The following is a 21,540-nucleotide window of genomic DNA, read 5'->3' on the forward strand; positions in this document are numbered from 1 at the left end:
TCTTTCTTTCTTTCTTTCTTTCTTTCTTTCTTTCTTTCTTTCTTTCTTTCTTTCTTTCTTTCTTTCTTTCTTTCTTTCTTTCTTTCTTCCTTATTTGTTAAAACCAAAATGTTTTATGCATTCTGATCTTGAGTTTCAGTTCACTCTGTAATAATCTGTATCTATTTATTTTCTATTTACAGAATGTCGGTTCCACACAGGAATTATACAACTTTAAAATTATGTATATTAAAACATGTGCAGATTTGTTTTATTATCAGGTGTCATAATATCACATCAAGTATGGTTAACCCAGAAGTCCACATATTTTAGCCGCCATATTTAATAACTATTATCAGTTGATTTAAATTAAGATTGTTTAATAAAATGCAATATTTAAAACCTTTATAGAAACATACAAAAGGGAAAAAAGTATGTCAATCTATTGGTCTTTTCAAGAACCTTATTATTATACTTACACAGTCTTTATAATTGAATCTGTACAGTTTATATTCTGTGTCTCCGAAATCAATTATATAAATATTGGAGACAAAATTTTGATACAGAAAATTATAAACATGCACAATATAGTATCATGTATTTTTCATAAATTAGTTGATTAGTCAGTAATAATAATAATAATACATATCTTTGACCATGTTCTGCGCATATACAGTTGAAGTCAGAATTATTAGCCCCCCTTTGAATATATATATATTTTAATATTTCTCAAATTAAGTTTAACAGAGCAAGGAAATTTTCACAGTATGTCTGATAATATTTTTTTCTTCTGGAGAAAGTCTTATTTGTTTTATTTCAGCTAGAATAAAAACTATTTTAAGGTCAAAATTATTAGTCCCTTTAAGGTATATATATATACCTATATATATTTTTTTTTCGGTAGTCTACAGAACAAACCATCTTTATACAAAAATTTGCCTAATTACCCTAACCTGCCTAATTAACTTAATTAACCTTTAAATGTCACTTTAAGCTGTATAGAAGTGTCTTGAAAAATATCTAGTCAACTATTATTTACTGTCATCATGGCAAAGGTAAATCACTTATTAGAAATGAGTTATTAAAACTTTTATGATTAGAAATGTGTTGAAAAAAATCTTCTCTCTGTTAAACAGAAATTTGGGAAAATAATAAACAGGGGGGCTAATTATTCAGGGGGATAATAATTCTGACTTCAACTGTATGTGGGAAACACATAAATAAAAACACAGAAATAGCTGATTAAGTCAATGCTTTGCTGTTATATTTGCTTCTAATAGGCAGACAAGGAGTTTGTGTGGTCACTTTGGAAGCGGCTTCAGGTGGCCAATCCTGATCTCACCCAGGCCGTGAGTCTTGCTGTGGAAAGGTGAGTCACATTATAAAGTCACATGGACACAATAGCAAATCCTTTTCAAGGATTTTCCCAGTTCTTTTCTACTATTGAATTATTATGCTGTTTCATTTCTTGACTTGAAATAAATGCTGTTTCTGCCACACGAAATCCCTGATTTGTGAGCAGACATTGCAGCGGTTCTGCAGGGGTGTGTGTTGGGTGGCTGCGCCGTTGAACACAGTTATGAGAGAACCCGAGAGCAGATGATGATCTAAACCCTCTTATCCTCCGCACAGACTTCCTCCCTCTCTTCTCATCTAAACGCTGAAAAAACTCCTCTTTGAGGGATATACACTAGATTTAACATGACTTATGACCCTCAAAGAGTGGCATGGGAATGTGTTGAAAGGAGAAAAAAAAGAGATCAAATTCGCAATGCCGAATGATTGCCATTGTCATTCCTTCTTTTAGAAGTCTTGATGATGTTAAGCAGATAAAGCAAAATTCGACACTCGGGAGGAAATTGAGACAACTGGCAAGCTGTTAAAAAAAAGTGTAAAAAAAAAAAACTCAAATACTTGAGGCAACCAGCTTCAGGGCTTTTTTTGAGCTTGCGGAACTTATGGAAAAAATTGGATCAACTTAATTAAAGTTAAAGGTCTGTTCTTTGATCAAACACAATATAAGTTCTATGAAGTCTTTTTTAAAACTTCATGTTGAGTCTGCTTGCATAATAAATTAATACAAACACTGATAATACTCTCTAGTTGTTTACAAAATGTTACTTAGTTTCTTTAGCAAACTGAAAATGTTACAAAGAGTTACTTTAGTTCGCTAAAGCAAGTTGTAAGTGTGGTGAAATTAAAATGAAACCAAAAAGAAAACAAATGGTAAGCTAGAGGGACGGCACTGTAAGAAGGTTGCTGGTTTGAGTCCTGGCTGGGCCAGGTGGCATATCTGTGGAGTTTGCTTTTGAGTGTCCTCTGGTTTTCAGTATAGGTGAATTGGACGAAGTGGTTGTAGTGTATGAGATTGTATGGGTGTTTGCAGCTGGAAGGGCATCTGCTGCATAAAACATATGGCAGAGTAGTTGGCGATTCATCTCGCTGTGACGACCTCTGATAAATCAGGGACTAAGCTGAAGAAAAAATGAATGAACAACGCTAAAACATTGTTTATGTATTAATAACAAATTTTAATAACCCAAAGAAATGCCCTCTAGGTGAATTGAATAAACTAAATTGGGAGTTGTGTATGTGTGTTAATGTGAGAGTGTATGGGTGTTACCCAGTACTGGGTTGCAGCTGATAGGACATCCGCTTTGTAAAACATATGCCGGATGAGTTGCCAGTTCATTCCGCTGTGACGATCTCTACTAAATCAGGGACTAAGCTGAAGGAAAATGATTGAATAAATGAACATAACGCTTAATCATTAATTATATATTTTGGTCATCATAATCATGCTCAAATAATCCATAATTATTCTGAATCATTCTTGGACTCTCACTACCTGGATATTGTTTTAAGTTGTTGAAAGTTGTTGAAACAAGTTGCTAAGCCAGAATGCTCCAACTTAACGTCAACTTTTTCTACATTCACTCCTTTTTTTGCATCGATAGAAAAAGTTACTCTGAGCTAAATTTGTTATATTATAGTATATATTTATTTAGTTTTAGCTGTCACTAGGTTTATTTATTTATTTAATCAACAATAGACTTGAAGATATTTGCCAAAAGTGCATTCTTTTTCCATGGTAAATCCTCGGTTGTTCAATTATTTTCCATGTTTTCTTTCTTTGGAATATTTACACTTGTTTGTCAATGACGTCTATTGCTCAAACAAATTACTCAAAGGAACAACATTGACTGTGATTTCATTTTTAGTGCAGTGGCAGGTTAAAAAAAAAAGATTAATTTCAGTTTAATTCAGTTGCCCTATCTGTTACCAAATAGCAATTGCAAGAGTCATTAAAATGTACAAACCTTGTTAACAAAATTAAAGTGTTTTCACAAAGAATGTCATGCTTAAATAGAGCAGAGATTAAATATTACAGTTTTAAATTGAGTGGATTGATGCTGAATTTAGTAATGAATTTATTTGGGTAAAAATAAACTGATTCTTTCCACTGCCTGATGCAAGGTCAGAGATAAGGAGAACTTTTGTGACCGAAATCTGGATCTCAGAAAGTGTGTTCCTTGACACTTGAAGCAATGATAAATAAAAGAGCGGCAGATAGGCTACATGCTCCCATATCGCTCACAAACTCCTTCCTCAGGCGCAGCCAACAAACCGAGCTGCTCCTCAAAGAGCTGGCAACTCGCACCTGAGGCCGTGTGCATATATCAGCATAGCGCCACCCGGGAGATCGACATGATAATTGCGCTGGCTCCGTACAGCACACAGGCTTCTGGGAATTGTGGACGGTCTGGTAGCGAGCGAACGTTTTGGCTTGGGATATGGTTAACATCACCAAGCTTCAAGGCAACGGTGTACTCTGAGGAGAGCCGTATCATGTCAGATGTCCTCAGGGAGAGATGGAATGAGAAAGGGTGGAAGAGATTGAAAAAGTGAACCAGGGAAAGGAGGATCCCAGGTGAGTGGCGGCTGTTCAAACAAACTTGCCCCAATTGTGATTCTTTTGTCTTTTCCCCCCAAACACCCACTAAAGAGGGTTAGATGCTGAAAGGAAAGGAGTGTTTGTGTTCCCTAGTGAGTAGTGTTCCTGTTTTGATATCCTGATAATTACTGATACCTGGAGACTGGAGTTATATCCCATCATTCCCTGTTGACCCTCTGTGGTATAAGCTTAGAGAACGCGCTGAGTGGTTGAAAGGCAATTTTGCCTGTTTCTTCTCCCACAGCATCCAGTCTATCCTACAGTGTTTTATCTCCTAACAGAGCATCAACATTGCATCACCCCAAATAGATTTTCAAATGCGAATGGCTGCAGTGTTCGCTGAGGCCAGTGGATCGGTTTGCCCTCTTCTGTATTCTGTTACTGTGGCAGCCTGCGCTTCTAATTTTCCTCTTTTGTTCAATCTGTGCTGTACTAGAGAGAAGCAGAAGGCTGAGAACAAGGACAGAAAAGTTCTGGAGATCCTTCAAGCAAAAGACTACAGGATCCAAGAGCTGGAGCAGGTATTGTGAGAGCTTTACAACTTAAACTACACCACAGCCACAGGTGTGCAACATGCACATGCGGTCTGAGAAACCTTCGTCTCTCCTTTTTTTTAATGAGCGTCTCTGACTGCTTGATAGATCTGCTTGGATGACAGCTAATGATGAAGCCGTGTTGTTAATTCACCTTTAATCATGCCCCTTAATGAAACATCTGTCAGTCGGCTTCATTAGCTGTTCTGTCTCTTCACCAGCAGTGAGTCCGTCAAACGTGTCCACGCATACTCCTCGTTTTTGTAAATAAGATTAGCCATGGCTTGACAACCAATATCAAACCAAACTCGAACCTGCTAAATGCCACGGTTCCGCCATCGTGACAGCATTATTAATCCTAGGCCGATGTGTTGTTTTTTTATTGCAGCAGGAATTGCGTTTCGTTTGGCAGCACCATAGGTAGGAATACCTAGATGGCACATTAGCAACTATTGCTAATTAAAGTGATATGTCTACGTGTCTGCCATATTGGAAAGGTCAAGATCTGCTTGTAATTGCAAGGAAGTGAACTGACAGATGTGCTATGCAGCAGGCTGCAACAGTCCCTTCCAATCAATTTTCACAGGATTTGGTTTGTCATAAATGTCAGAGGGTTCTGCATGTCGTTGATGATGTTATATTCAAAATCAAAGCCTATTGCTAAAGTTTTCTTCATCTGTATTGCTGAATAGCACAGCCCGATTGAAAGAAGCTTGTAAAACATAGATGAATGTAGAGATTGAAAAACATTCATCATTTATTTTAAATGTAAAATATAACTATCTGGACAAATAAACCAAAGAATTTGTTTGTTTTCTGATATCTACCTAGTGGGTACTGTATGTGGCTTGGCTAAGTTAAAAAATTCTTCACAAGAGGTTTATTATGCTCATTTATAACCTAGGGAATTACACCTAGAATGAAATGCTCAGTTTTACCATATTTGGAATGGTTGTGAACATTATAGAGCTCTTCTGTAATGCTCCTCAGCTAGTTTCAGTGCCTCTCTTTCTCTCACACAAACACACACATGATGTACTCTGAAATGTGTGTACAAAATAATCATACTTCATTTGTCAAATTTTTGCTTTTAATTGATTACATGCCTTGTTAAATATATAAAGAAAATCTGAGTATACCTAGGCATAATTGAATAATAAGAGTTAATAGCTATACCATGAACCTCAAACACCATTGATTTTTCTTTCACATGTACATTCTGCAAGTGTAAAACCCTGGTAAAATCCAGCGCTATCAAAACCTAAATTAGGTTACTCTGGTGGTTAATGTTAGATAGCTCACTTACTACAAGCTAAAAAAAGCTATACCTCTCCACTATGTAAGTTAAAATATTTAACAAGGCATCTACTCCCTTTGTTAAAATATTTTTATTTTGCACGTGTTTGAGTGAGTGAGTGAGTGAGTGAGTGAGTGAGTGAGTGAGTGAGTGAGTGAGAGAGAGCACTGAGAGGAGAGCAGAGCTCATTCATTTTCACAACCTTCTAAATATGGTCAATATGGACCTTCTGATTTTAGGAGGGTTTTATGGTGTACTAAATGACCATATAAAAATAAAAAACATTTCTGGAGATGTTTTGAACATACCTAAGCCACATACAGGGGTAGGACAATGAAACTGAAACACTGACCAATTTGGCTAAATTAAACTAGCCTGTCAATCTTTACTGATTGCACACTCCACCAGTTAGAGCAGAGTGTAAAGGTTTAATCAGCAGAGTAAAAGCACAGTATGGCTTAAAATGTTTCAAAGCACAAAACATTATAGGTGACATATCAGAGTTTAAAAGGGGACGAATGGTCGGTGCACATCTTGGTCGAGCATCTGTGACCAAGGGCTCTATTTTAACGATCTAGGTGCAAAATCTAAAGTGCAGGATGCAAAAGCATTAAGGGCATGTCCGAATTCACTTTTGCTATTTTAAGCATGGAAAAATACGCTCTGCGCCGTGACCCATAGTCTAACAGGTTTGAGCTTATTCTCTTAATGAGTTATGGGTGTGTTTTGAGAATAAACCAATCAGAGTCTCATCTCCCATTCCCTTCATGAGTCAGTTGCATCGTACCATGACACATGACACTTTTCACTGGAAAACAGTCAAACAGCATCTGCAGCAAGAGGATAAAGAATGAACCTCCTCCAATCGGCCTTTACTTTCACTTCCGCTTTCTCTCTCGTGGAAATGTGCTGTTGCCTATGCAAAGACGTCCATTAGCCTACATAATTAGTTTCGTTAGTTAAGCGCAAAGATTTGTTTCAAAACTATTTCTAAGTTCAGTTCTAACGAAGTGTGGTCAAAAACTGAGTTATATCCAAAAACACATGCTATGCCCTATATGGTCCAAAACCTAACAGGTGAACAAATCTAAGCTTGTTTTTAATAAAACAAATATAAATATGCATAAAATAAATAATACTGCTAATAATAATAACATTATAAAAAACAAGTTGTCATGAATAAACTGAAAAAAGCGCCCCGAGAGTAGTTTTTATATTTATGTAGAGCGTAATAATTCTTGTAATATTTTAATCTATTAATTTTTTTTCATATGTAAAGATGTTTCTGTATTGCTCTACATCCTCTGTGTTTTAAGCTATGTTCAAGCGAGGCGCACAACTAACGCGCTCATGCGCTGGACTTTAGACCTTCTTTCAGCTGGTATATTGCTCAGTCTATTTTAGGTCCTCAAAATAGCAACGTGCCAACAATGCCCCTTAACACACCACTTTTCTAGATCGAAGCACCCATGAGTCCACAAAGTGGCGCAAATGGATTTGCTATTTAAGCAACGTGGCAGAAAACAGGAAAATTACTGTTGCGTTGGTCTGAAAATAGCAACACGTCGGGGCAAACACATCTTGTGCCTTATTGGGCCGGGTGTATGATAGGGCCCCAATACCGCCCCAAGATGTATTCAGAGTAATGTCAGCATAGCACTAAGAAGAAAGAAGGAAGCTGTCTGTATCCAAAAAACATAAAACCTCAACTCAGTGCAGAATTAAATGTGCACCTGAACTCTCTTGTTTCCACCAAAACAGTTTGTCACAGGGTCAATATGGCTGGGGTGCTATGGCCAAATCTTTGGTCACTCGTGCCAGTGCCAAACATCAGTGCCAGCAGCAAAAATCTTGGGCTTGGGACTATGTGAATCATGTATTGTTTGCTGTTAAGTCCACCTTCACTGTCTTTCCCACATTCAGGAGAGTTACAATGTGGAGAGTTACAGTGTGAATTCCTCCAAAATTCCTCTAGCCACTGTGCAGGACTTGTACATGTCATTCCCAAGATGAATTGATGCTGTATTGGCCACAAAAGGAGGCCCTACACCATACTAATGAATTAGTGTGGTCTGAAAACAGGCATTTCAGTTTCATTGTTCAACCCATGTACCTACTTTGTAAACATTAGAAATCAATTTAGCTTATTAAATCAGTGCAGTATGTGTTAGAGGGGTTTGTTTTTGCTAGGAGTGCGTGAGCCAATTTTAAGCCTCCAGAATAACCTAATTTGATGTGATGTGGATGAAATATATGCTATATGCTGAATTTAAATTATACTCAACAAAATAGACAAAAATATGTATTTTGAAGCTTTAACAAAAACACAGATAGGAATTAATATCAACATAAAAGTTTTATATTTTTTATTTTCACTTCAAGGGGTGGTCCACTATGATATCATATTTGAAACTTTAGTTGATTTGTAAAATACAGTCCATCCGGAAACATTTTTTAATGTTACAGCCTTATTACAAAATAGATTAAATTCATTTATTTCCTCAAAAATCTACACACAATACCCCATAATGACAATGTGAAAAAAAAACTTGAAATTGTTGCAAATTTATTAAAAATAAAAAAACTGAAAAATCACATGTACATAAGTATTCCCAGCCTTTCCTCAATACTTTGTTGATGCACCTTTGGCAGCAATTACAGCCTCAAGTCTTTTTGAATATGATGGCACAAGCTTGGCACACCTGTCTTTGGAAATTTTTGCCCATTCCTCTTTGTAGAACCTCTCAAGCTCTATCAGGTTGGATGGGAAGCGACAGTGTACAGCCATTTTCAGATCTCTTCAGAGATGTTCGATAGGATTTAGGTCTGGGCTCTGACTGGGCCACTCAAGGACATCAACCGAGTTGTTGTGAAGCCACTCCATTGATATTTTGGCAGTGTGTTTTGGGTCATTGTCCTGCTGGAAGATGAACCGTTGCCCTAGTCTGAGGTCAGGAGCACTCTGAAGCAGGTTTTCAAAATCCTCATGTATGCGTACTGTACAAGGCCTTGAATGGTCTAGCACCACAATATTTATCTGAGCTTTTAATCCCCTACACTCTAAAAGTGTTTTACGCTCGTCTGATGCTTGTCTTTATCTGCTCAGTCAACGCATCTAAAATCTATTCGAGGCCAGGCATTCTCTTCATTGGTACCTAAATTGTGGAACTCTTTACTCTGTGATATTCGCAATTGCAGAATCCCTGAGTATTTTGAAATCATCTCTTAAAACTTACTTTTTTAGAGTAGGTTTTATTTGAATTTTAGATTTATTTTTAGATATAGTATTATTATTATATGTGTTTTAAATTATTTTTTATTATTACTTGATTTGCTTTCATCCTTGTATGTGTAACACGGGGAGTGACAGAGACAACTGAGGTTTAGGATCCACGTGCAGGTTTATTCGATGTCAGGGAGGCAATGGTCAACACAGGTGCAAACAGATGTGTAAAGGCAGTCCAGAATCGTTGTCAAAACACAGGCGAGAGGTCGGAAGGCAGGCGGCAGACAAGGATAACTTAATAAACAAGGCTAGGGTAAATACACGGAGAAACAAGACTAAGTAAACGCGTTGTAAAGTCACTATACAGTAAACAAGACTCGGCAATGGAAGTAAGAGTGTGTGTGGTTTAAATAGTGTGTGTAATCAGTCTCTGACAATCCTCAGCTGGTGCAAGTGTAATCAGTGAAAATGAGGAAGCATGTGTGCTTGTGAACAGAGTGCGTGTATGAAAATGTAGTCCATGAATGGCGGATTTGTAGTCCATAGGTTATTGTGAGGGTGAGTGCGTACCAGCGACCTCTGGTGGTTAGGGATCGCTGGTAATCATGACAGAGCCCCCCCTCTAGGAGTGGATTCCAGACGCTCCTAACACAGTTCAGGCGGGAGGTGGAGCGGAGGCGGAACAGGGGGAGGGATGGAGGGCCAGGACCATGCAGCGGAGGTGTACCTGGGGCGTGGAGCTGCGGAGGGCCTGGGGCGTGGAGCTGCGGAGGGCCTGGGGCGTGGAGCTGCGGAGGGCCTGGGGCGTGGAGCTGCGGAGGGCCTGGGGAGTGGAGCTGCGGAAGATCTGGGGAGTGGATCTCTGGAGGGCCTGGAGCATGGAGCTGCGGAGGGCCTGGGGCGTGGAGCTGCGGAGGGCCTGGGGCGTGGAGCTGCGGAGGGCCTGGGGCGTGGAGCTGCGGAGGGCCTGGGGCGTGGAGCTGCGGAGGGCCTGGGGCGTGGAGCTGCGGAGGGCCTGGGGCGTGGAGCTGCGGAGGGCCTGGGGAGTGGAGCTGCGGAAGATCTGGAGAGTGGATCTCTGGAGGGCCTGGAGCATGGAGCTGCGGAGGGCCTGGGGCGTGGAGCTGCGGAGGGCCTGGGGCGTGGAGCTGCGGAGGGCCTGGGGCGTGGAGCTGCGGAGGGCCTGGGGCGTGGAGCTGCGGAGGGCCTGGGGCGTGGAGCTGCGGAGGGCCTGGGGCGTGGAGCTGCGGAGGGCCTGGGGCGTGGAGCTGCGGAGGGCCTGGGGCGTGGAGCTGCGGAGGGCCTGGGGCGTGGGGCTGCGGAGGGCCTGGAGAGTGGGGCTGCGGAGGGCCTGGAGAGTGGAGCTGCGGTGGCCCCTGGATCATGGAGTTGTAGAGAGCCTAGATCCTTACTTTCTGCAGACATCGGCGGGTCATTAGAACCTGGTGGCCATTCAGGAAGCTCAGGCGGCGGCCATTCAGGAAGCGCAGGCGGCTGCCATTCAGGAAGCGCAGGCGGCGGCCATTCAGGAAGCGCAGGCGGCGGCCATTCAGGAAGCGCAGGCGGCGGCCATTCAGGAAGCGCAGGCGGCGGCCATTCAGAAAGCTCAGGCGGCGGTGGTAGCCATTCAGAAAGCTCAGGCGGCGGTGGTAGCCATTCAGAAAGCTCAGGCGGCGGTGGTAGCCATTCAGAAAGCTCAGGCGGCGGTGGTAGCCATTCAGGAAACTCAGGCGTCAGCGGCCATTCAGGGAGCTCAGGCGGCGGCCATTCAGGAAGCGCAGGCGGCGGCCATTCAGGAAGCGCAGGCGGCGGCCATTCAGGAAGCGCAGGCGGCGGCGGCGGCCATTCAGGGAGCTCAGGCGGCGGCGGCGGCGGCGGCCATTCAGGGAGCTCAGGCGGCGGCGGCCATTCAGGAAGCTCAGGCGGCGGCGGCGGCCATTCAGGAAGCTCAAGCGGCGGCGGCCATTCAGGAAGCTCAAGCGGCGGCGGCGGCGGCCATTCAGGAAGCTCAGGCGGCGGCGGCCATTCAGGAAGCTCAGGCAGCAGCGGCCATTCAGGAAGCTCAGGCGGCGGCAGCAGCTCTGGCAGCAGTGGTGGCTGTGGCTCAGGCAGTGGCTCTGGCAGCGGCTCTGGCAGCTGTGGTGGTGACTGAGGATCTGGCAGCTCTGGAGGATCTGGCAGCTCTGGAGGGTCTGGCAGCTCTGGAGGGTCTGGCAGCTCTGGAGGGTCTGGCAGCTCTGGAGGGTCTGGCAGCTCTGGAGGGTCTGGCAGCTCTGGAGGGTCTGGCAGCTCTGGTGGCAGTGGCTCAGGTAGTGGCTCTGGCAGTAGTGGCTCTGGCGATGGTCTTTCAGGAACAAAGGCAGGAACAGACTCGGAACAGGAAACCATCTTGTGAGCCGGAGAACTGGAAGCGGCCATCTTGTGAGCTGGAGGACTAGAAGCGGCCATCTTGTGAGCTGGAGGACTAGAAGCGGCCATCTTGTGAGCTAGAGGACTGGAAGCGGCCATCTTGTGAGCTGGAGGACTAGAAGCGGCCATTTTGTGAGCTGGAGGACTAGAAGCGGCCATTTTGTGAGCTGGAGGACTGGAAGCGGCCATCTTGTGAGCTGGAGGATGTACCGTAGACTGCAGAGATGGTGATGCCAGCATTAATGTCTCCGTGGAGTGTACAGCAAGCCCTGTTGACATCTGTTCATGCTGTACACTGCCCCTCCCCAAAAAACATTTAGGATTTTCCTCCACCTCTCCTACAGTGAAGGGGGATCCGCTGAGCCTTAGGGTTGTTTCCAGAGCTTCTTGAAGAGACCCTCGAGGACCAAATTCTTTCAGTGGAGTTTTTAATGGTTCATTTAATCCAAGATAGAAAAAAATGGATGAGGAAAAGTTCTGGTAGGTCTGAATTATTAACAATGTCCAAAAATGTATTAATATAGTCTTTGAGGGTGTTAGCTCCTTGGTTGAGTTGACTGACCTGATCTGCTGGACCCATTGTGAGTGGCCGAGTCTTCTGTAACACGGGGAGTGACAGAGACAACTGAGGTTTAGGATCCACGTGCAGGTTTATTCGATGTCAGGGAGGCAATGGTCAACACAGGTGCAAACAGATGTGTAAAGGCAGTCCAGAATCATTGTCAAAACACAGGCGAGAGGTCGGAAGGCAGGCGGCAGACAAGGATAACTTAATAAACAAGGCTAGGGTAAATACACGGAGAAACAAGACTAAGTAAACGCGTTGTAAAGTCACTATACAGTAAACAAGACTCGGCAATGGAAGTAAGAGTGTGTGTGGTTTAAATAGTGTGTGTAATCAGTCTCTGACAATCCTCAGCTGGTGCAAGTGTAATCAGTGAAAATGAGGAAGCATGTGTGTTTGTGAACAGAGTGCATGTATGAAAATGTAGTCCATGAATGGCGGATTTGTAGTCCATAGGTTATTGTGAGGGTGAGTGCTTACCAGCGACCTCTGGTGGTTAGGGATCGCTGGTAATCATGACAGTATGTATCTCCTACTGCTGCACATTTCATATGTCTGTACAATGCCTTGAGATGCTACTTTTAAAGACGCTATATAAAAAGTTTATTATTATATTATTTATATTAAATTACGAGTTCAGTCGTACGAAATAGTACGATTTTTAAAAGGAGGCGTGGCACCTAACACCACCCCTTAACCGAACCGTCATTGGGAGATGAGCAAATCGTTCTAAATTGTACGAATTAGATCGTTTGACTTCAAACGAATATGCCACTAAATCAAAAAGTTACAAATTGCCTTGAGATTGTGTTGGATATACATATTAATTATCCCATGTGCGACAAAACAGTCAGTGTTTTGTTGGCTTGTTTTTCACCAGTATTTTACACTTACGGAATTTACCTGAAAACAAGGAAGCAATGGTATTTGAAGCTCACAGTACACCATTTCCATTTACTGAACCCTTATTACTCTGCTATGCTTAGGTATATCAAGATTTCCATTCTCTGGCAACTTTAACAATACTATTTCAATTATTACAAGACTTCTTCTGAAGCAATTGAAAACACTGGTATCACATAAATCCTAATTACCTAAATTGTAATTGATGCATTGTCTGTATAGTTGCATAATCTTGTGCCAGTATAGAATTAACCATTTTAAATAGATTACTGTATTTTGACTGTCAGGAAAAACCATTCCATGCATTAATATCTCAGGTCAGCAGTTCCTGATGTTTTAGTATGCAATAACATTAAGATATTAGAAAAATAAGTTCCAGTTTGTAATGAGTCTTTTCTTCTGCCAGGTTTGAGTTTCAGTGGCCTGTTAATGGAATACGGCCATTGTGCCCTGTTTGAGAAACTCATTAATAGTCAGATTTCTGGGTACCACTCAAAACCACTGGCATTTGTCTCATCCCAAATTTGCGCCAAATGAGCCCAAATGTGATTAATTGCTTTTTCCTTCCTTGGCCGTGTGATGGTCTGCTGAATCCTCATCTCATCTCTGCATTTCCACAGTAACTTTGACCAGCTTTCCTCCCACCCCTCCCCCTTCCATTACCCCTCTTCTTCCATTTTTGTAACATAATTAGCTTTCATTTTTGAACTGCACTGGGAATTTCTAATGCTAATCTCTCTGTCCTAGACCTCTTAACTTCTTTAAACCTCTTTTCCTACCAATTGAGAAGTACTGGGGTTAAAACAGTGCTTGCCTACCTCATTATCAACACTTTGAATTGAGCTTCACTTGTGCTATAAATCTCTATTAAAACCTGCATTTGCATGGTGCACAGACTGAACATAAGTTCTCTATCTAGAAAGATTCAAGTGATTTCCCCCAACATGGCAATTAATTGCCTCCCACAGCTCAGGGTTATTTTTTGAGATATCAACGTTGAGTCGACACAACCAGTTAGTGTGTTAGTGATAGGAGTGCATTATCGCAATATCAGAGATGGTAGAGACATAACTGTGAGCAAAATTGAATCTTTGCACTGAGCTTAGAAGAGTTCTTAAAATGGTAGTTTGCTTGGAAGTGAGCAATCGTGTAATCCAGCCATTTTAGTTTGTCTTTAACAAAAATATAGAAATATGTTGAGAAGCAGGAGAGATTTCTGTCCATCTATAAAAAGTAATTTTCCAAAAATAAAAACCATCACGAAGAAGTATCCATATAAATCGAGCAGTGTAAATTCGAAATATTATTATTATTATTATTATTATTATTATTATTATTATTATTATTATTATTATTATTATTATTTATTATTCAGCTATTTACAGTCCAGGACAAAAAGTCTGCTCAGGCAATCTGCTTGTGTGAAATAGACCAAGATATGTGCACTGTATGTGAGACGTAGTGGCAAGTGAACATCTGAAGCATACTTTTAGCTTCATCATGCCCCGCTGACACGTCACAGCACAGAGCTGCTAATTCTTTGGACACGTAACCTGTGTCCAACTTGCAAGCGTTTAGCACTATGAGACCAAACTCCTGTGACATGCTTTCCCATCTCTGTATCACACCAACAGCTGACCCCATTACAGAAACTATTAATGAAATCTAACGCGCAGTCCTTTAAGCACTCATACCCAGATTGCTTTTGACTAACGGCTGTCTCTCACTATCACTTGTGTGGCTCTTTAAACAGAAAGTGACGGCAGAAGAGCAGGAGATAAACAAGCGAGTCCAGCAGTTGCGTGGCAGTGAAGAGGAGTGCACTCTAATGAAGAAAGAACTGGCAGCTCTGCAGCACAGACTGGGGAATAAGAGTCGACAACTTAAGGTTTGGACAAATTTCCACTGGCACCACTTTTAAAGCGCTGCCTCTGCGCCTGTGACAACGGAAAGAGAGGGGAAAAAAAAAAACTGACAAGCCCCTGGAGGCAATCGCCTAAGGCCCTCAAAATCCCGGGTCGGGGGCAGGGGGTGGCGGGGGCGGGGGTTTGTGCTAGTGACAGCGGAGCTTGGAAAAGCAGCTAACTTTCTCAATAAATACTTAATGATGGCCGAGCAGAAGGAAAGTGTATGTGTATGTGATGTGGCTTCTCCTTAATTACCTTCTGATGGGACTGGCATGATTAATTGATAAAGTGAAGATCTGGGGAGGATGTGTCTTTGCTGGGTCTCTCTTAGCAAAGAGAGGGAAGGATAGTGCGGGCAAAAAAAAAAAGAAAGAAAGAGAGAAAGGAGCGAGAGATCAGCATCAAAGGCAGGCTGGCAGGACTAATGGGCCTGTAGTGGAGCTATTCTCATTAGAGCTGTCATTAGAGCTAAAGATGGCCCCAGCACTGGGCTACCTGCGTGGGCTTCAGCTCGCCCTGCCAACGCAGGTGAGCTCCAGACTTCTCTCTCCGGCCCTGCCCGCTCCGCTGCCCTTTCATCCCAGCGCCGCGACCATCTCTCGCTCTCTCTTTTTCCCGGCAGGAAGCGAGGAGGCAAGCGCAGGAGTGTGAGGAGGAGGGCAGGCGTGCCCTACAGGAAGCCAGGCAACAATTAGATGCTCAGCACTCGGCCTCTCAGGCAGAGCTGGAGAGATTGCGGGACCAAGAGGCCGTCAGCAGTTCCAGAGTCAAGGTAAGGTCCCCCGCTTCTTCTTTCTAAGCGGGTTCATGTAAATGAACTTGTCTCACAATGCACAAATGTTAAATATTGATAGATATGTTCAGAGGGGGGGCGAAATAATGACTTGCTGGGTTAACATGGTGGGCCCAATTTTTCCTTTCCCCATGCAACAGCGGCAGTGTACCCTGTGCATCGTGACCAGAGGTGTTTTACATGTGGCCCCGAATCAGCCCTGCCTGCTGTCGCGGTGCTTAGCGACTCCGGCTATAATGACCTACTACAGACGGAGCTGTTGTTAGCATGTTCCATAGAGCCTCGTTCGGCATTTGTGTATGTTTAATAGGGCTTGTGTCCTCTTGGGTTGAGTGTCACTCAAGCACCTGTGTGATTACCTGCTTTACATACAGATTTGTGTTCATTACTCTCCGTGGGGAAGGGCAGAGGCAGGTCTGTGCGGACCTTAAACTCTAACTAGTCCAATTAAATTAGACTGTAGTGGTGCTCGGACTCTGTCCCCTTTCCTCCTGCGTTCTCTGTCTCTCTCAGTGCCCCTGTCAGCGCTGGCTAGTTTTTAATGAGGGCTGGCCGTGCTCTCCATGGCCTGAGCGTTTGATGCTCGGCATCTGTTTGCTTCTCATTATCTCTATCAGCTCCTGTGATATGCTGCTGATAGGCTTCCTGCTTTAGTTGCTTGTGTTTTATTTCGCTTCTGTTGTCTTTCTTTTGTTTCTTATTAGTTTGTGCCCCCTGTAAGATGGGTCCGTGAAAAATAAAGAAAACAAAAAATCAAAGTTGGCGTGCAATATGTGTACTTAAATATAATCTTGAAAAACAAAACAACATTAGAAAGGTCAAACCATTCATTTATCTCTTATTTTGTTGTACATATCTTATAGTAACAACAAACATGCAAAATTCACAATGGAAAATGTCGACTGTTTACATAAAAGAACTCCGATTTACTTAATACATGATTCAGGAAATGTAAAAAGGCATAAAACTATATATTGTGTAAACATTCAGTCAAAAATGTAAATCCTGTCATCATTTACTCACCCTTCTCATGTTCAGAACCTATTTGAGTTTCTTTCTTCTATTGAACACAAAAGAAGATATTTGGAAAAATGCTGGTTGATTGGACCCATTGACTTCCATAGTCTTTTTCTTTCCATTGAAATATATTTTGTATTCAACGGAAGAAAAATCTAATAGAGGTTTAAAACCACATAAATGATGTAAAAGATCTAATCTAAAATATTTTTTGTGTTTTGATGCTTAGCTAACATGCTAGCCAACCCTAGCACAGGTTATTCATTCATTTTCCTTCTTCTTAGTCCCTTTATTCATCAGGGGTTGCCACAGCGGAATGAACTGCCAACTTAACCAGTTGTATTTTACACAACAGCTCCCTTTCCAGCTGTAACCCAGTACTGGGAAACACCCATACACTTTCACATTCACACACATACATTACAACCAATTTAGCTCACCCAATTCACCTGTACGCATGTCTTTGGACTGTGGGGGAAACCGGAGCACCCGGAGGAAACTTACGCCAACACGGGGAGAACATGCAAACTCCACACAGAAATGCCAACTGAACCAGCTGGGACTCGAACCAGCGACCTTCCTGCTGTGATGCGACAGTGACAGGTTATTGTGTTATGACAAATTCATAGTAAGTAAATCAGTGTAAAATTGATCAAATAAATAAATAGTAAATATTTACTTATAATTAGAGAGGCGAATGTGAGAAGAGAGAGACAAATTGAATGGGGCAATTTGCACTGATTAAACAATCAGAAGTAGCGAGGTTAAGAACACATGGTCTCATTCTCTAAACATTCATACAAATGCATGCATGAAATCTGTGTAAAAACAAATCATCAACAAATAATAATAATTAAAATTTGATTCTACTTAAATTTCTGAAAAAATAAAGTCTGAAACGTATTATAATCAATGTAAAGAAATTATATTTTAAAGGGGTGGGCCTCTACGATATCATATTTTAAACTTTAGATCACGTTTAATGTAGATGTGTGAACACAAACAGTATCTCTGAATGCAATACGCTAAAGGTCAAAGCAAAGGGAAACATTGGCTTTTGCAGAGTTAGCTTAGCAAAGCCTACAGCGTATTAAGTTTAGGTACTACAAAAAAATACATTCGGGCTAGTTCACCTCTCATTCACCTCACACATACACCCTGCGCAGTGAAGGGGCATGGCCAGAGACGCTGTAATGTTATAGCAGAGAAAGCTAAAATGTTGTACAAATGCTGTTATTTCCACAGAGCTTGTTCTGTTTTTGTATTTGGGTTTCCAAATGACACGACACAAAGAGAGAAGTGCTTACAATTTAATTTTAATTATGTTCCAGATAATTATAAAAATTATATAGCTAGCATTTGACAAAGGAGAGCTTCCAGAATCTCTCCCAGTTCAGTGCTGGATTCAGCTAAAAACTCCTCCAACCAATGAAGCTGGGGATTGTGAGCCACTGTAAGTATTTTTATTTGTTAAGATTGATCTATTACATGCACAGTTTCTAGCATTAACGGAATGTTGTAGTGAGGACGCAAACAAGGATGCTGTTTGGCACCGTTAACAATTTAACCACAAATTCATATTTATTGGTCAAACCGCTGTAAACACCCACAATCTTCAGCAGCATGTGCAGTGTCTCTCTATGCGGCCGCTTTCCGTGCATTCCACATCTCATATAACAAACTCGCAAAAGATATGAGAACATTTCATATTACTTACACATGCCTTATCCGAATATATGTGAAAGACACTTGTCAGATTTTATTTTAGAGAGCAGGCATTAGGTTTAGCTGTGTGCTCTTCATTTTCTGTCTGATTTAGGCAGCTAATGCTACTAACAGCTGCTCTGACTGACTGTTTTGACTGGCTTGTAGCGGCGTGACATGGAGTCAATTAAGGAATCACAGCACATTATGTTAGATGACCAATCAGAACCTCTTGAGGGCGTGCCTTTCAGAGGAATTAGGAAATATGTAAGTCATTTTCATGTTAGCTGAGTAGCAGTATATATAAAGTAAGATATATTAAAAAATAACATGATTTTTTTTTTTTTTTTTTTTTTTTTTTTTTTTTTTTTTTTTTTTACAAATGGAGTATGAGCACACACTGCTTTGAATCTTAGAAACACAACTAAGCCTTAAAAATACACTCTGGACCACCCCTTTAACTTACCATGATTCATTTTGTATGTGTTATGTTTACAAATACTTTATTACAATAGTAGGTTATATTACTATAATATTTGGTCATATGTTGTTTGAGAACGACACTCTTGCAGGAACTGATGAGAGCATGTCTGTAGAGAGCAGCAAAAAAGTTCTTTTATGGAGATGGTTGTGGGCGGCTTTTATGCAGTCGTGTGCACATGGCTGCTCATTTTGAATACTTCAAAATCACTGACATTAGAATGAGCTTAAGAACCCTTAATCTAGTGTATTAGCTTACATTTTTGTGAAACGTTTGGATGTGTGTACAAATGTGAATCGTCATGAATGAGACCCACTGTTTTGACTGAGAACAGGTATATATTAAACACTTAAGAAAAGCTTAAACACTAATAGCCTCTGGTTTCTAGATTTTCATCATTCATAAAAGATGAAGCAGGTGACCTAAAATGTCACTATAGATGTAAAGGGCGGGACTTTTTTTAGATATGCTTTAAAAACTTTTTTTAGATATTAAATTTTATATTCATCAATTCTTTGAAGAGTTTCTTGCACCCTATAGTTTACCACCCACACAAACACAGCATTGCCACAAAATGTTGACTTTAATATGAACAGAATATCTACAGGGGTACTTTCTGTGATGTAATTTCATGTTCTTTGTTTTCCCTGCTATGCCACCTCAATACATCTTTGTCCTTCACATCATATAATTTTGATATGGCAGATTGAGGACTTAAATGTGTTAATAAGAAGTGAAAAAGTATGAAAGAAACATGGATGGAGCAGCTTTATGGACTTTCATAATAAATCATCACCTTAGAATTATAAGGTTCTATCTGACATTTCTGTCAAAATTGAGTTATTGACATATTCTTATTAAATGACAACTTATTTACATTATGTGATGTTTTTTATAAGTTGTTTACATTTTAAGACTTTTTATTTAAAAAACTAATTACACATACTATTTGCTATATGAAATTCAAAAACTTTAAAGCTCAATATCTCAAAATCATTCTGAACGCAGATAGAACCTTATAATTCCAAGGTGACGAAATATATAACTATAAATATAATTTTTTTCATAATGAATTTCAATTCAGAAATTTAAAAAAGTCATCAGATAAGCATCTTTAATGTGTTTGTATGAACTGTGTTTCTAATGGATTTTTAAATAAATGAATAGACTGTAAAACAAATGTCATGTTATTGACCGTGCTGCCAATAAATATTCAATGTCTGTTTCAGAATTTGGAAGAGGAAGTATTCAGAAGCAGACAGGATTTGCTAGAGGCTCAGAGCCGCTCAACTGCTTTGTCCCTTCAGCTTTCCTCAGTAGAACGAGAAAGAGCTGACAACGAACAACAGCTCTGTCAAATCAAGTAAGCAGTGGCTGCAGAGATCTGGCTGAGTTTTGATTAACACTGATCATGAGTTTATTGTGATTCTTGGTTCATGTGCATATCCAATTGTTCCCTACACTCTCAGAAAAAAATGGTACAATGTTGTACCAAAAAAGGTACAAACCCTTGTCACTAGGACAGTACCTTTTTATGAAACAGAATTGTACCTGAAGACAAAGAAACAAATTTGTACCATTGCAGTTTATACATTTAAGGACATGATTTGTACCATGGGAAACCAAAATGTACCTTTGGTTTTAAAAACCTGCAGATAAAATATTGTACCTTCATCAAAGGTACAAATCTGATCTATGAAGGTATCACTACAGTGACAAGACACTTTGTACCTTAACAATGTCAAATGTGTTCCTTCAAGAACTATTAAAAGCCATTTTGCTATATCCAAAATGCGTCAATTTATTTTCAGTAAATATAAAACATCAAATACATTTTTACACAATGTTTTTTAAAAACGTTTATTTTTGTGTAAATGCCCCTTTTTCATTTACAATAAAAATACTTCATACATCAAAAGATCAATTTTTTGCTAAATATTTCACAACACTTTTTCACAAAAATGTTACAGAAACACATTCTTTTTTTTCTCCAGTTTTCACATAATACATTTGTAATCACCTAAAAGTTAATTTAATTTACTTAATTTTAAAAATAGAATTATTAGAATTATGAGAAATGACGAGAAATGCACAATGTTTGATTAGTTTTTACAATAGCAAAATGTCTGCATGAACACTTTGTATATGCAGGACTTTTGCCAGCTCACGTGTGTAGTGGAAAGCAAACACCAAAAGTTGCGGATATCAATAATGAAAATGTATTTATCAGACAATTCTTAGCAAATGTTTATTAAAAATGCCTTAAAGGTTTAGTTTACAATACCTATAGTTTTGTTTTACCAGTTGTTTTGTAGTAAAGAACTTAATATTAAATGTTTATGAGTTTCTTTAAACATACTTTTAAATGATGATTCATGTTTTAATATGGAAATTATTCATAAAATCACTTTACCTTTCCAGTAATATTTATTTTTATAGATATTGTAATAAAGAAGGAGTTGTTCAACACTTTTGTACCTTTTTATATTAAAACAATTGTGTACCTTCTTTTCAATTGTGCCATAAAAGGTACAGAACAGTATCATAAGAGGTCTTTTCTGTACCATTTAAGGTACAACTTTTACAAAGGTACAAAACTGTTCCTTAAGGAACATTATTTGTACCACCGTGTACCTTTTTTCTGAGAGTGTAGACTTGTAAAGCCTGAATGTCCACATATGAATAATAGTATGTCTATGGGGACAAAATTCCATTATGTTATCATTAAATATGTGAAATCTGTAATGGTTAGGGGTAGTGTTTTTTTTAGG

The 21,540-nt window shown here is 40.3% G+C and overlaps 1 protein-coding gene across 2 annotated transcripts in view; it reads left to right on the top strand.

Annotated features, from left to right (window-relative positions):
• cntln (centlein, centrosomal protein) overlaps positions 1–21,540 on the top strand; it is a 171,940-nt gene that overhangs the window by 3,483 nt on the left and 146,917 nt on the right. For both annotated transcript variants that reach the window (XM_056459097.1, XM_056459104.1), the window contains exons 3-7: positions 1,260–1,348; positions 4,371–4,455; positions 14,621–14,755; positions 15,397–15,546; positions 19,999–20,132. In XM_056459097.1, the coding sequence (XP_056315072.1) occupies positions 1,260–1,348; positions 4,371–4,455; positions 14,621–14,755; positions 15,397–15,546; positions 19,999–20,132 (593 nt within the window). The remainder of the gene's footprint in view (positions 1–1,259; positions 1,349–4,370; positions 4,456–14,620; positions 14,756–15,396; positions 15,547–19,998; positions 20,133–21,540) is intronic.

This window comes from Danio aesculapii, chromosome 1, assembly GCF_903798145.1.
Source record: "Danio aesculapii chromosome 1, fDanAes4.1, whole genome shotgun sequence".
Classification (NCBI taxonomy): Eukaryota; Metazoa; Chordata; class Actinopteri; order Cypriniformes; family Danionidae; genus Danio; species Danio aesculapii.